This window comes from Cervus canadensis, chromosome 2, assembly GCF_019320065.1.
Source record: "Cervus canadensis isolate Bull #8, Minnesota chromosome 2, ASM1932006v1, whole genome shotgun sequence".
NCBI classification, from domain to species: domain Eukaryota; kingdom Metazoa; phylum Chordata; class Mammalia; order Artiodactyla; family Cervidae; genus Cervus; species Cervus canadensis.
Genome location: NC_057387.1, coordinates 56069918 through 56084941, shown reverse-complemented (window position 1 = coordinate 56084941; position 15024 = coordinate 56069918). Strand labels below are relative to the sequence as shown.

General features: G+C 40.5%; 1 protein-coding gene across 1 annotated transcript in view; it reads right to left on the bottom strand.

Moving 5' to 3' along the window:
- Positions 1 to 5245: 5245 nt before the first annotated feature.
- LPAR3 (lysophosphatidic acid receptor 3) overlaps positions 5246 to 15024 on the bottom strand; it is an 81963-nt gene continuing 72184 nt past the window's right edge. Inside the window, exon 3 of the mRNA XM_043460811.1 lies at positions 5246 to 7056. Coding sequence (XP_043316746.1) covers positions 6728 to 7056 — 329 coding nt within the window. The 3' untranslated portion in view covers positions 5246 to 6727. The remainder of the gene's footprint in view (positions 7057 to 15024) is intronic.

The window sequence follows — 15024 nt, the reverse complement described above, 5'->3', positions numbered from 1 at the left end:
GCCCAAAGTCACAGAACTAGTAAGTGAAATGGCTGATTGTAAATGCAGGGAAATTGATTTGAGTTCACAGGCTTGACTACAATGCTTTACCTTTAACCTTGAATATTTACATTGTTTAGAAGTTTCCAGTGTTATAAATCATGTTATTTTGATCACCTTTGTGTAATAAACCTTTTCTTAATTTAGAATCATTTCTTTAGCATACATTCTTAGAAGCTGAATTGTTCAGAGTATAAACATTCTCAATCCCTAAAATAGCTAACCTATTTTTTATTAGTAAATGTTGGCTCTTTGAAATGTGAAGTTATATGTATAGCTGTAGGAAACTTTTTCTTAATAAAGAAGAACCTCTGAAGAACTTAGCTGAGTTTGCCCCTGATTTAGTCACTTAAGTACTCATTCAATCTTGTGGTCTTCAGTTTCCTCACTTGTAAAATCAAGACAATCCCTACATTACAACTTCCTCACAATAATGCCTAAATCAGACCCTTATTTCTATCAAAAGAAGAAACTTTAGCGCTACTCCTCCCTGCCCCCAAACAAACCACAAACTCTGAAACTTAGATCTATTCCATTCAGCTCTACAAAAGAATTGATCCATTGCATCTTTTAAGACTGTGGAACACTCAGTTCTGACTTTTTTGCACACCTATATTTAACACCTCATTTTACCTTGGCTCACTCATTGTTGTTTCAAGGTTCTCTTCTCACCATCTTAAAATCTAAAAGAAAGGTTGTTGTTGTTGTTGTTGTTTAGCCTATCAGTCATGTCTCACTCTTTGCAACACCATGGTCTGTAGCCCACCAGGCTCCTCTGTCCATGGGATTCTCCAGGCAAGAATACTGGAGTAGGTTGCCATTTCCTTCCCCAGGGGATCTTCCCAACCCAGGGATCAAACCCCCATCTCCTATGTCTCTTGCAATAACAAGCAGATTCTTTACCACTGAGCCACCAGGGACAATTAAGCAGTACTAAATTTGCCGTGACTATATATCAACTGTAACCATACATTTTATTTCTCATGCTCAAATCTCGTTTGAGATCACAGATTTGGATAATAAATAGCCAATAAGTAAACTATGTTCTTACATTCTTTTTTTGTCTTATTTACCCATTCAGCCTTCAGAAGATCCATATACTGTAAGATGGAACTCAAAAGCTACACATACCAACACTAGTTTTTACAGAATTTTCATCTCTTACTCTAGAACTGGACTGCTCTTGTGGCTCAGCTGGTAAAAGAATCTACCTGCAATGCGGGAGACCTGGGTTCAATCCCTGGGTTGGGAAGATCCCCTGGCAAAGGGAAAAATTATCCACTCCAGTGTTCTGGCCTACAGAATATGGTCCATGGGGTCGACAAAGAGCTGGACATGACTGAGCAACTTTCACACTTCACTCACTCTAGAACTAGTTATATTGTCTTCTATCCACAGTCAAGAAAAACTAATGGGACCCATATCTCAGAAAGGCAGAGTCTCAAAAGCCAAGAAGACCCCACCCCCTTCCTTTTTTCTTTTTCCACCTGCTGTATTGTCTGTCAGCAGTCTGCTGGCTTGCTTATCCTTTCTCTGCTCGCCCCTGAATTCGAAAAGTTGGAAGCCTGGGAATTATATTTCCCAGAGTACGAAGCCAGCAAATTTCCCATTTTAGATTCTGGAAGTGCCACATACAAGCGAGGAGGCAGGCAGAAGGCAGACAGAGGCCATATTCTCCCCAGCAATAGCTGTGAGATTTTGTGGTGACCCCTCCACTGCAATTTTGCGTGTGTATCCCTCCACGAATCACCTGCCTCACTGGGTGGCTTCCACAATTTCCTGAGCTGTGTGGCAAGAATTCCTCCAAGGTTAGCCACAAGCTAACAATAGGTTTCTTTCACCTCTGCTCCTCTAGCTTTTCCAACTCTCTTATCAGCATCTAATTACATATTTTAAATGCCTTCCTGCTTCAAGTGTCCAGAGTGGTTTCTGTTTTTCAATGGAAAGACTGAAATCTCCAATCTCCTAATTTATATAAACATGTAGTCAAGTGTCCTCTTAAAGACAAGTCTAGTTTAGATGATCAGTACCAGACCCAACCCATTAATTGTATGTAAACTGATTTTAACCACTAAAGTAGCCCCTTTTGTGATTTCTTTTTCTTCCCCCAGCTTTTGGAGAATTCTGTATCAATAATTTTATTACAGAAGCTGGATCAAAAAAATACACCAACATCAAACAACACTCCAAGTGATACTAGGTGGACAACTACCTTGCCATAGTCCATCCTTAATATTTTCAGCTTCCTTTCTCTTTATTTCTGTCCAATTACTTGTGTGTATGATTTTGTCCATTCTTTTAAGGGCAGGGATTTTTTGCTTGTTTGTTCCGTAGCACCTAGGAAATGTTCAAAGATGTTGGTTAAATGCAATGTAAAAATAAGTGTGTGGGTTTCCGTTTGCCTGGATGGAGTAAACAACAATTCACACATTTTTAACTTAAGTTCGCTTTAGCACCCATAAGCAAATCATCAAATCTTTTAGGTTCTCCATTTTGATTAGCAGTTCCATTTTATTCCAGAAATTTCTTCTTCCCTGTGTTGATGATGGGTTTACACTTATACATTTCACACCTGCCTGCTAGATTTCAAATGGTCTCCCTAGGTGATCTTTACATACACTAAATCTTCAGAACCACTGCAACGAATCAGCTCCTTTTAGTTGAAATTCCTAATGCAAGGAATAAAATCCAAAGAATCCAAGGCTTGGGGTTCTTTTTATGATTCACATCCTGGAGGTGATGTATAGGATGACAGAATTTTGGAGCTGGAAATGTTCTCACAGATCATTTAAGTCTGTTATTTAGATCAGCGATCATATCTGGAATTTCATAGATAGTTTAGGACAGAACAGATCTCAGAATTTTGGTATTCTGAATTTCAGCCTAGTGATTTCTTTAAGATCAAAACATTTGTGTGAGTGGTGAAGTGAACAACCCCCCTATGTGTGCCAATCATACTGTAAATATGCTTATGTGTTAATATAGTTATCTGACAAGTGGTGGTAAACTTCTAACAAAATTAATATATCAGATGATTTCCAATAGATGCAAGTGAAGTGTCTTGAGGAAGGGATAGCATTTTTGAATATGCACAAAGATGTAACATGGACTTGTGGCGGGCACCACCCTCGTTTTTCTTCAATATAGCCTTGTGATTACCATAGAATGTGTAGGTGTTAATTGCAGTAATAAACACAATACAGATGAAGTTTATGGAAATCTGAATTATGTAAACTTGAAGTTTGTAATCTAGAAAAAAATTTATAAAGTTTGCTGTATAAAATAGCAGCTCTCTAAAAAGCTGGCAAGAATGGTAAATTCCAAAATCCAGTAAATTGCAAACCATGTTCGTGGGTTGACATGCAGAGGTGCTGCATTATATATATAGCATAACATGGCCCGCCCTCTTATTCACGTGTACTGGAATCTCCCCATGTGATTTTAGTGACCATTGTACTAGTGTTTGCACCATAAATCTTTAGCTCAGAAATTACATGTGACAAAATACTCTGAATCCTTAGACACTTGACCATCTGTTAATTTAGGAGGGAGCACACTCTAAGACACTGGAGAGAATGATGTGAAAATAAGCACACCATTAAGGCGAAATAAAAATCCCTACAATCCTAATGCTATTCCTCTGTAAAAACTGGTCTTACATGATGAGTATCTTAAATTATGTGATGTGTTCAGGGGAACATTCCTCACAAAACGCAGCTTTTCCTAAAGCTCCTTCATGCCTTTAAGTGTTTCTAACCCTAACCCCTATGCCTGAAAGACAAAGAGCAATGTTAAAAGGAGCCCTAGGAATTTCCAATTTAATCTCACATTTAGCGACCCACCAAGGGCATAGAATTCTCTGGTAAGCATCCCATAAGTCAGATATGTGTGTGTGTTAAATTCTTGTTAGTATGCAGTGAGATGAACCATTGTGCAGAATAACACTTTGATTATTTTCACTCCAGGTTCTAACAGGGCTTGAGTCTGTCTCTAAGTCAATTTCATGAGTGTCATCACAGGGCTTGCCTGCATTATGCCTAGTCAATTAGTTAAGAGGGCCAAGCATTCTGATTGCCTCCGCTCCCACTCACAGAATGATTAGAGGATCAATGAGCTAATAAAAACAAAATACTCTTAATCTCCTGCAATTAGCCTAGGAACACAGGGCACTGCATGCCTTGTCATCTACGTGGGGCAGCCCCAGCAGATGAACAGAGCTGTACCCCCCACACTTTTCCTGTACCCATCCCACCCCCTCGCATCCTGCCTTCTGCTGCTGCTGCTGCTGAGATCCCCCAATCCCTGATCCTGGGCCATCCAAACATGGGCTCAGGGTGCCAATGAAGCAGAGGCATTGAGATTTCCAAACTTTGATTGCAAATATTTATAAAAAGCATGAAAGTGCTGACTGTGAAGGAAATTAGAGTTTTGTTTGAGGCTTACAGAAGTCTACCACTCAAAAAAATTTTCACCAAGAAATTTCAATTTATTTCCAAAAAATTTCTTTCTTTCCAAGAGACAGTCTTCATGAAGAACTAAATTCTCTCATCAGTACAGGTTTAGCAGAACACCTTGGGCAGTGCTACAAAGCTAAGCAGAAAATGAATCTTGTTTGGCTTGGGTGTAGCCCCTGCTTTGAGTCAAGGGCCTGTCTGAAAAGGTTAGGTCAGAGTTTTAGAACTATCATCTCAATGACTTGCAGATAAACTTGGGGGTCCTAGGATTTGAATAGGAGCATTCTTTCTTTATATTTTTCCAACTAAGAGATGGCTTTTATGTGTTCCTGGTGAGCCCTGAGATGGCTGGCACTTGTCATCTGCAAATATACATGACTCCTCTACTCTTGGACCCGCGCTGAGATATGTGTGCGCATAAAAACAAAAGCTATCTATTTCCACCCTGAGTTTCCACACTTGGATCCCCTCCAGACACTATTCTGAACATGACATTCTGCTGAAGGGTACTAAAAATGGTGCTTTCCTCAAAATAAAACCTTTAAAGGTCCCTTAGTAGCTATTCAGGGACTGGTTTTCAATTTCAATTCTCCACCTCTTGCCCAGCTGTAGATTCAAAATGCTTACATAAAACACTGAGAGTATGTACTTCAAAGCAAATCTGATTTTTTCTTCTGTAATAGAAATGAGAGCTATAGTTACCACAAACTATACTTTTACTTAGAAAATACACAAAGTAATAATACACCTCCAACAAGAGAAAACAGATTCTCTTTTTATTTTATTTTATAGATAGCTTTGGTATAAGCTTCAGATAGATCCACTTACTACACAGTTTGTGAAATCTATACCTTCAAATCATACTACTCTCTATTTTAGGTCATTATATCTAAAAGCATGACTTCTCAAACTCTTTTATTACAAGTAGTTCTTGCACAAAAATGTTACATCACAATAGCAAAAAAAAAAAAATGTAAACTTCTTTTGCAAACTACATAAATACTATAATATCTGCTTTGAAGTTATTCTTATGTTAAAATCAGAATATAATCTACATGCTTTACATAGAAAACTCTGGCCAGTAGCCTACATGCATAAAGCTTTTCTTACTGACTTGCCTTTCATGTTACTTAGGTCTTGGAAGGAGAAAAATTTTAAATAGAACCCAAATAAAAATGCAGTCCATAAGTAAAACAAGTACTGGAAATATGTCAATAATTGTAGGTAAAATATGAGATGTGAAAATGACTCTATATATTAAATCTGACAACTTACCAGGGTATGGAGGAAACTGGATAGACTGACTCAATTGAGCTCATATTCGATCCTACATGCAAGGAACTCAGCCCGAATGCTAATAGACTTTTCACCCTGCTGAATGTCTGTTTTCAAATAAATCACCCCTTGCTATTAGAGAGCATAAGAGGTCATTTCTACAGCTATTAGTCCTAGACTGAAAAGTCTAGGTGGCCAGTGAATTTATTTCACCACCACTACCTGTGATGTCTTTCAATACAAATTTGAAGTGTGTCAATATGCAGGTGTGGATACACAAGCATGCACACTGAGAGGACGATATCAAGGCCTCTTTTTTCGCTGCAAGTAGAGCTTTTCGTGTTTACCTTTTTTGTTATTGAAGTAAATCTTTTTTTCCTCAGACTGTCCTTTCAGTTAAAGATCAAGTTAATTAATCTGGAGCCCTGACTGACGTGTTACTTTGAGATTTCTATTGAACACCTAGCTACTGGCCATGGTTTGCTTGAGGAGAAAAATATCACTGCTGAAGCATTTTTTAAAATTTCAAATGCATGCAGAAAGAACTACATACGCTTTCCAAGCAGCTACGGATAGTGGCTCAAGTAATGTTTTTATTTATTTTGGCCTAAGCCCTTTAACAACATCCTTTGAAAACAAGAGAGAATGCCTACAAGATGGCGGCAGAGACCAGAACGCACAGCCTGGTGGGCGGTGGCGGTGCTCCGAGAAGGCCACGGGGCCTCAGGTGGGGATCCATTGTGCTGCCGTCCCTCTTTCTGTGCATTCTCTCTAAATGCACGTGTCCTCTCTCTTCTGCCCGTGCTTTTACTTGACGTAAAACAATTTTTAAAACAAACTTCCCAATGATTCATTAAGCGCTCAAATAACACTGTACGCAGGCTTTGTTGGAGGCAGGTAACCATTCCGAATACCTCTTCTCCCCTAGGAGGCCGGGGTGGGCGGAGGGGCGTCGCAGCCTACGAGCTGCTTTTGTTGCAGACGGGGCCTCGGTTGTTATCCTCCATATACTGGCTGCCCCCCGTGTCGCTCCGGCTGAGGACCATGGAAGGGAGGCGGGAAGGCCGCCTCTCCGGGTTCTTCTCTTGCGAGAAGCAGCAGAGCATCCTCTTCATGGTGCTGTACATGTCCTCATCCTTGTAGGAGTAGATGATGGGGTTCATGACGGAGTTGAGCAGCGCCAGCAGCAGGAACCACCTTTTCACGTGCTGCACGTTGCACCGCGTGCAGTTCAAGCCGTCGAGCAGCAGAACCACCAGGCCGGGCGTCCAGCACACGACGAAGGCCCCTGGAGGGAGAGAGGGAGGAAGCAACAGGCTCTCAGGCGTCAGGTTAATTATTTAGGTTTCTTCTCGCCCAGTCTTCCGTCAGTGGCATCAAGGGACTTGGAGGATTTGTTTTGACAACTGCAAAGCAAACTTCCAGACTTCCTCTAAGCATTTGAGGCCTGCGCTTGTTAGAAGCAGACAGACTATAAACCACATGCCATTTCACCTTCCCATCTGCTTACCCAGGTACCTTAACTAGAGGCTTACACTTCTCTCTTACATATTGAACACAACACAGCCTTATTTCCTTGTGCTCTCCGAATCACACTAGAAGGCTGTGCGGTCATTATCCACATTCTGCAGGTGAGAAAATTGAGGCCCAGTTCTAGAGTCTATGTGGGGGGAGCCTCACACACATAGTGTATGTGGGGAACCCTGCACTCTGCTGTTCTCCAACTCAGACTTTCCAAGTGCTGTCCTAAATAAGACACACTGCATACATAGGTGTCTCCTAGTCTTTTAATCAAGTCACTTGCTCAAAAACTATATTCTTAACAAAACGACGTTTAAGCTGAGTAGGCACGAAATTCTTTTTGACATTCACTGGCCATCTGCTTAATTAACTGCTCTAAGTTGAGATATTTTTGTCAGAAATAAGTCTTTCTCTTTCACCATAAGATAGAGATGTGCTTTTATTAGCACATTTATTTAGCATAATTTTAGCCCCAACTGCACATGAAGGAGGGTCTCTTCTGAGTCTCTATCCATCTGACCATATTTAGCTTACTTTAGAACTTTCTGATATATTCTTCCTGAGATATGAGACACAGGTTCATTATTTCTCTACTTAGTCAGCATAACATCAGATAACAATGACAGCTAACACAGGAATGTTTCCCTTTATTAACTCATAGAACCACACTATGAAAGCAGACATCACTGTCATCCTCAGGAAACTGAGGTACAAGAGAAACTCAGTAACTTGCTTAAGAGAAAACAGCTTATAAGTGACACTGAATTTTGAACCTAGGCAATCTTCCTTCACAGGCTTCACACTTGGCCACTATGGGACCTGCCTCCATCTTGGGGTGTGATTTCTTTTTCCAAAAGTCCTTATCATTTTTTAATGCCCTTACTTATACAGTCAACAAATAGTCACTGTGAACTTTCAACGTGCCAAGAACTGTGCTAGAAGGTGAATGAGGTGAGGACTATGCGCTCTGGGAGCAAATGGGGGAGACAGAATGAACAAGCAAGTCTGTGAACTGTATCACTAACTAGTTACTCCTCTTGGTTAGATTCAGACCTGGACAGTATTCCTCTTAGTGCTTTATCTTTGTTCTGAGCAATAAACAAGTCAAGTCAAGAATTATAAAGTGGCAGTGCAAGGCCATGAAACTCCATGAGTTTTGGGGTCAGAGAGCTAGGCCAAGATCCTCACCTTACGAGCTACTAGTAAGGCAAATCACCTCTCTGAGCCTTCTTCATTCCCTAATTTAATAAAGATAATGATCTTGACTTATAAGGTAATTGGGAAGGTCAGAGGTAATGAAAAGTGGAGTCTAACACTGTACTGGGTTCACTCAGCAGTGGTTATCATGAGATGCTTTGTCAGAGACATCTGACAAAAGATGTGCCGGAGTTCTCAGGGGGGTTCACTTCCCATTTCATAACTACACCTCTCCAGTGGCTCCCTTTTTTCTCCATTCTCTATTATTTTGGGGTTGGCTGACATATGTGAATAAAGAAGTGACCTTGGAGTTAAAAAATCAGAGATTTGGGTCCAAATTCTTCACTTACTGTACAACTCTGGGAGATCCATGTTATCAGTCTGGGCTTCATCTTCCTAAACTGTGAATTAAGGATCTGTGGCAAGTTGTGGGTTTTTCAATCTGTGAGCTGGGGTACGTTAGTTGGTATGCAATCAAATTAATGAGTTTGGACATTTTTTTTTTTCAATGAATAGAAATGCAATGGAATGAAACAGCTCAGAGTATATTACACAGACCAAGGGAAATACTATTTCATGCAATTTTTGTTTCAGTTTTATATATTATATTTATGCGTGCATTGGGCGTAAAGTAATATATTTCTGACTGTTGGGATTAGTCAGAAAGTTTGAAAAAAGCCCCGTCTAGCTCCAATGGTCTGTATTTCCTAGAACAATAAAACTTCTGCTCTCTCTGCTGTTTCTGAGACAGGATTACTGTGTTGCCGACAGGGAAGAACTAAACAAAGCAGACATCAAAAGCTGTAGCTACCAACTTTTATTTGACGTGTCCTTTCTGTGTGAAACTGCAGAATTCCAAAGAAATTCCAGAGGGAGTTTCCAACGGTTCTGTGTTAATGGGTAGGAGGAGGAAATATTGGTGAACTTCATACTTAGTTAAATATACGTATGAAAGTTTTTTTAATTTTTACTTATTTTTTATTTTTGACTGTGCTAGATGTTTGTTGCTGTGAGGGCTTTACTCTAGTTGCAGTGAGTAGGGGCTCCTCTCTAGTTGTGGTGCTTGGGTTTCTCATTGTGGCAGCTTCTCTTGTGCAGCACAGGCTCTAGGACAAAAGGGCTTCTGCAGTTTCGGCTCCTGGGCTCTAGAGACAGACTCAGTAGTTGTGGCACATGGGCTTAGTTGCTCCACAGCATGTAGGATCTTCCTGGATCAGCGATTGAACTTGTGTCTCCTGCATTGATAGGCAGATTCTTTACCACTTAGCCACCAGAGAAGCCCCTTGTCAAACTTTAATAGTGTATATAACTTTCAAACTAATGGAAGGGGAAGCATGCAAGCAAAGGAAAAAAAGGTCTCAGTACAAAAGAAAGGTGGCAAACATAGAAAAGTGGGATAAAGAAAAAAATAAGGTACTGGAAATGAATCCAAGTATGCTGACCCTTGAACAACATGGGGGTTAGGGGCACAGTTGAAAATCCATATATAACTACATTTGGCCCTTGCATCTATGATTCCACATCTGTAGATACAACCTCAGATCGGATCATGTAGTACTGTAGAATGTATTTCCTGAAAAAAATCTTCACATAAATGAACCTACTCAGTTCAAACACCTTTTGTTCAAGGGTCAATGGTATCCTAATAATCAAAATCAATGTTAACTGTATATTTTAAAAAGTCAATTGAAATAATTTGATGTCTAACATTACAACCATATGTGGTAAAACCCATGAAGAAAGCCAAGACGATTAACATGGGATTTATGATATGGTCATGTATGGATGTGACAGTTGGACTGTGAAGAAAGCTGAGCGCCGAAAAATTGATGCTTTTGAACTGTGGTGTTGGAGAAGACTCTTGAGAGTCCCTTGGACTGCAAGGAGATCCACCCAGTCCATCCTAAAGGAGATCACTCCTGGGTGTTCATTGGAAGGACTGATGCTGAAGCTGAAACTCCAATATTTTGGCCACTTCATGCAAAGAGTTGACTCATTGGAAAAGACCCTGATGCTGGGAGGGATTGGGGGCAGGAGGAGAAGGGGACGACAGAGGATGAGATGGCTGGATGGCATCACCAACTCGATGGACATGGGTTTGGGTGAATTCTGGAAGTTGGTGATGGACAGGGAGGCCTGGCGTGCCGCGATTCATGGGGTCACCAAGAGTTGGACACAACTGAGCGACGAACTGAACTGAACTGAACTACTTCTACAGGAGCTAGGGGCCCACCAGGATAGGGTACAAAGGAGGTTCTAAAGACATTGATAACGATCTACTACATTGGGTAGCAAGTACACAGGTGTTTTAATTTTTAAAATTCTTTTAAGTATTATTCTTTAAACTGTACGTATATCATATAATTTTGCTTGAATGATCTATTTCATACACACACATCAAAAAATGGATAAAAGTAAATTGCCAATATGTTTTTCTAAAGATTGTTTTTAAAATGTAATTTTTTAAATTCATTAATCTTTTTTCCTCAGCATAAAACTCTAGTTTGGATTAACCAGGGGACTTTAACACTCTAAATAAATCTTCAGATCTGTTTGTCATAATGTGGTAATTCATACACATTTTTCTTTTGCATTGAACTTCATAAAATATTTCATTCAGTCAACACTGAAACACTTTTCTTCAGGCAATGTTTATATACCAGGCACTGTTGTAACCATTTTATATGAATTAACCATTTAATCCTCAGCAACCCTTGGAAATAGGTACTATTACACACACACACACACACACACACACACACACACACAGTGCTGTGTGCTGTGCTTAGTCACTCAGTCATGTCCGACTCTTTGTGACCCCATGGACTGTAGCCCACCAGGGTCCTCTGTCCATGGGGATTCTCCAGGCAAGAATATGAAAGTGGGTTGCCATGCCCTCCTCCAGGGCATCTTCCCAAGCCAGGGATCCAATCTAGGTCTCCCTCGTTGCCAGGTGGATTCTTTACCATCTGAGTCACAGTACCCTCATTTTAAATCTGAGAAAAATGAACCACGGATAAGTTGGTAATCTGCTCAAAGCCATGCAGCTGATAAGTGGAAGGGCCAGGATTTGAACTCAGGCAGCCTGGCCCCAGAGCCTGTGCTACTGTTCACGTGCTCGGCTCAGAAGTGAGTGCAAAGGATCTTATTTCTAAAGTAAGTGATGGGGAAGGGGAGAGAGTACTTTTGGCCTTTAAAGTCCTATTCATAGAATGTCATATCTAAAACTGCATATATCATAACTATGTCATTCTTTGGTTTGCTAACAGAAAGATTTTCTGGCAAAGGCAGGAAGGAAAGAAGAAAGATGAAGAAGGAAAGAAAGAAGGGGAAGGGGAGGGAGGAAAGGAGAAAGAATTTCAGCAAAATTATAGGCTGGCCATTGGGGTATGAAGAGAAAAAAAAAAATCTGCTGACCTTTTTATTACACTGTTTCCAAGAACAACAAAAGGCAAGGCTCTGACAGAACAGCCCAAACACACTGGGCTGCTGAACCAGAGATGGCGCTTCAGTGGTGCCATCTGAGGTGACGATTACACTCTAAGCAGGGACCCTGGGAAACCACAGCTCCGTGACTCCTCCACCCAGAGGCCAGGCTCTCCTTCTAAACATACCAGTGTGGAGGCACAGCTTATCTTAACAGTTCATTTGTTAGGGGTTTTTTACTGTGTGTCAGCAGCAGCAGATATGAGGTCCCCAAAAAATATTTAAAAGGAGAAGAAAATGCCAGGAATGGTTCTGGCCTTGGGAATCTGTCCTCTTGGATAATTCTTGAAGAACGTGGGAGATGGCAGAAACATACAAATGGGCAACTGTCCCAGTTCTTAAAAGAGGGCCAGATGGTGCATCCTAGCAAATATATATCAGTCAGCCCCTTATGAATTTCCAATAAATTCTAGAAGAAAAAACTAAGATGAATCTTTTTTGAGTATTTAAACTCAATGCTCAGGAAAAACAGCTAGGAAAAAGCAAGGCTTACCAAGAGACATATATCAAGACCGGATTTTTTTTTCCCCTTAACTTAGGCATTAACAAATAGGAGCAGATCTAAAGGTATCTATCTGGGAAATGGAAGAAATCAGGTACATTTTTCTTGGAGAAGAAAAGGGAAAAGAAAACAAGATTATGTTAACTGCCCCCAAATACCTAAAGGGTCATTACATAAAAAGAAGCACAACTTACCTTGAAGGTCACCCTGAACCAAATGGAAAAGTATCAAAAAGCAGAATTTGAACATAAATTTTTTTAAAACAAAAAGAAAGCTATTTTGTAAAGGAATTTGTTGTCCAGCAGACAGAGAGCCTCCCTTGGCCTGAGTATTTTCTTTGCCCAGATCGTCCTGAGATGTACAAAGGGAAGGGATTTTCCCCAAATGAGACAGACAGAGGGTTAAGTGGCTTCTGAACTGTTTTCCAAGTAGAAAACTGCTATCTACAAACTATGAGTTTCAACTCCCCACGCAATCCAAAGAAATTCAACTTGTTGGTTTCCCAGACACCATTATCAGACAGTATGGCTAAAAACTGATTAAGACAAATTCTCCAAGATAGCAATTCCCAAAGCTGGTTGTCCATCAAATTCCCAAGGGAGCTTTTTACTAATGCATATCCTCTAGTCCTATATCAGACCCAATGGCCAGACTGTCTGTGGTAGGACGGGGAAATCTGTAGAAAAAGTTTCCTGGGTAATTACAATGCATGACCAGTTTCACAAATCACTTCTGTATGCTGACCAATATGGTTTCATCAAGCTGACCTTGTCAGCAAAATTGTAGACTCTATATAGATTTGGCCAAAAGACATGGAAAACAGAAAGGGGGCAGAATTCTTTAAAATAAAAAAAATCACCTTTAGATCAATACCTTCAGCTTCTATTTGGAAAAATGTTTGAACAGATCTTATGCATAAATGAAATGTATAAAAACAGGGAAACTAGTCTACAGGCAAGGCATATACCATCTTCCGCTGGCCTTAGCTCTCTGGTTCACCCTGCCAAGAATGCCTTCCTGGCTCCTAATCTAAAGTCTACTTTTCATTGCAAGCTTAGCTCCTATTCTGCCTCCTCCACTGGACCTTTCCCATTTGTCCAACCCACAGTGACCATTCTCTTCTCTCAATTCCTGTGACACTTCACACCTACAACATCCACATGGCACTGGGCGTATCACCTGCTTTGTTCCACTCTAACATCTCCCAAGACCTCTGGGCCAGACAGTGTGCTTAAAGCTTTATGTACACCCATTATTTAAATCTCATGGCCCTGTGAGGTTGCTACTCTTATTTTCAGCCTCATACTTGATGAATCTGAACTTCAGAATGGCTCAACAGTTAGTTCAGAAGCCAATGAATAGAAGAGTCAGAATTTGAACCCCAGCCTGATTCCTCCACGCAAATTCTTGAGCATTGCGCTATACTGAAGTAGTTTTTAATACATAGGTCCCATTGCTCAGGTCCATTATAAACTTCCTAAGCATGCAGGCTGTGCCTCATACCTGTCTGTGTCCTCAGAGTGAAGTATAGAGCCCCACATTCAAGTAACAGAGAAGACATGTCCATTGAATGTAACTGAAGTTTATTAACAACCACAGGCCAGGTAATGAATAAGCACTAGCATTTCTGATGCAAGTAGTATAATGCCCTGCCCTTCAGGGACTGACAGGCAGGGACCAGGATGGGATGGTTCTGACCACTGTCAAGGGAGGTGTCAGGTGAAATGACACTCAGCTGAGCAGAGTACTGAAGGTCAAGAATGACTGTGCAGGGGTGAGGAATAGTGTGATACACTTGGGGAATTCCAAACAGGTTTGGATGGTTTTAACCCAGGAAGGTGACTAGGGAAGTAAGATGAAGTCTGAGAGGTGAACTTGGGTAAGACCTGGAAGGGCCCTGTGGGAAGTTCTCAAGAGTTCGGATTTATTGTGTAAATCACATCCCATAAGCATTTTTCAATCAGGAGTTCATCAGGAGAATTAAGTCTGAATGCCCTCAGGTATGCACTGGATTAACACTGAATTAAACCTCTCTTCCAAGCACCTAGAATGGTATGAGTCATAGACTATCATGGGAGGATTAAGAAAATATTTCTATGTTCCACGGTTCATAAAGAAAACCTATTGAGAAAGGTTAGAGCTGAGGTTTTTCTGGCTCAGTTGCAAGTCATCCGTGGCTTGTGAAATCATTTAATAGGCTGAAACCAGCAATTTTCTAAAAAAATAGAACAGAAAAACTTCAGGACATATCAAATATAGTAAGGGTATGTCTCATGAAACTTGTTTCAGTTACACAGAAAAATATATGTATGTTTTGAGTCCTGATAGAGAATGTACATTATTTCTCACTGTGAGGGCCTGATTTTTTTTTTTTAATTGAAATCTACTTCATGATTTTTTTAAAACGTAGAGGGTTACTTCCCAAAGGAAATCTCTTGTTAAACTTCAAAATGAGAGCTGCTGTGACTAAGGAAAGAGATGGGGTGGGGGTAGTTGAATAAGGATCTTCATAGAGAATTTATCCGTCACCAAACAGTGTGCCCCCCACCA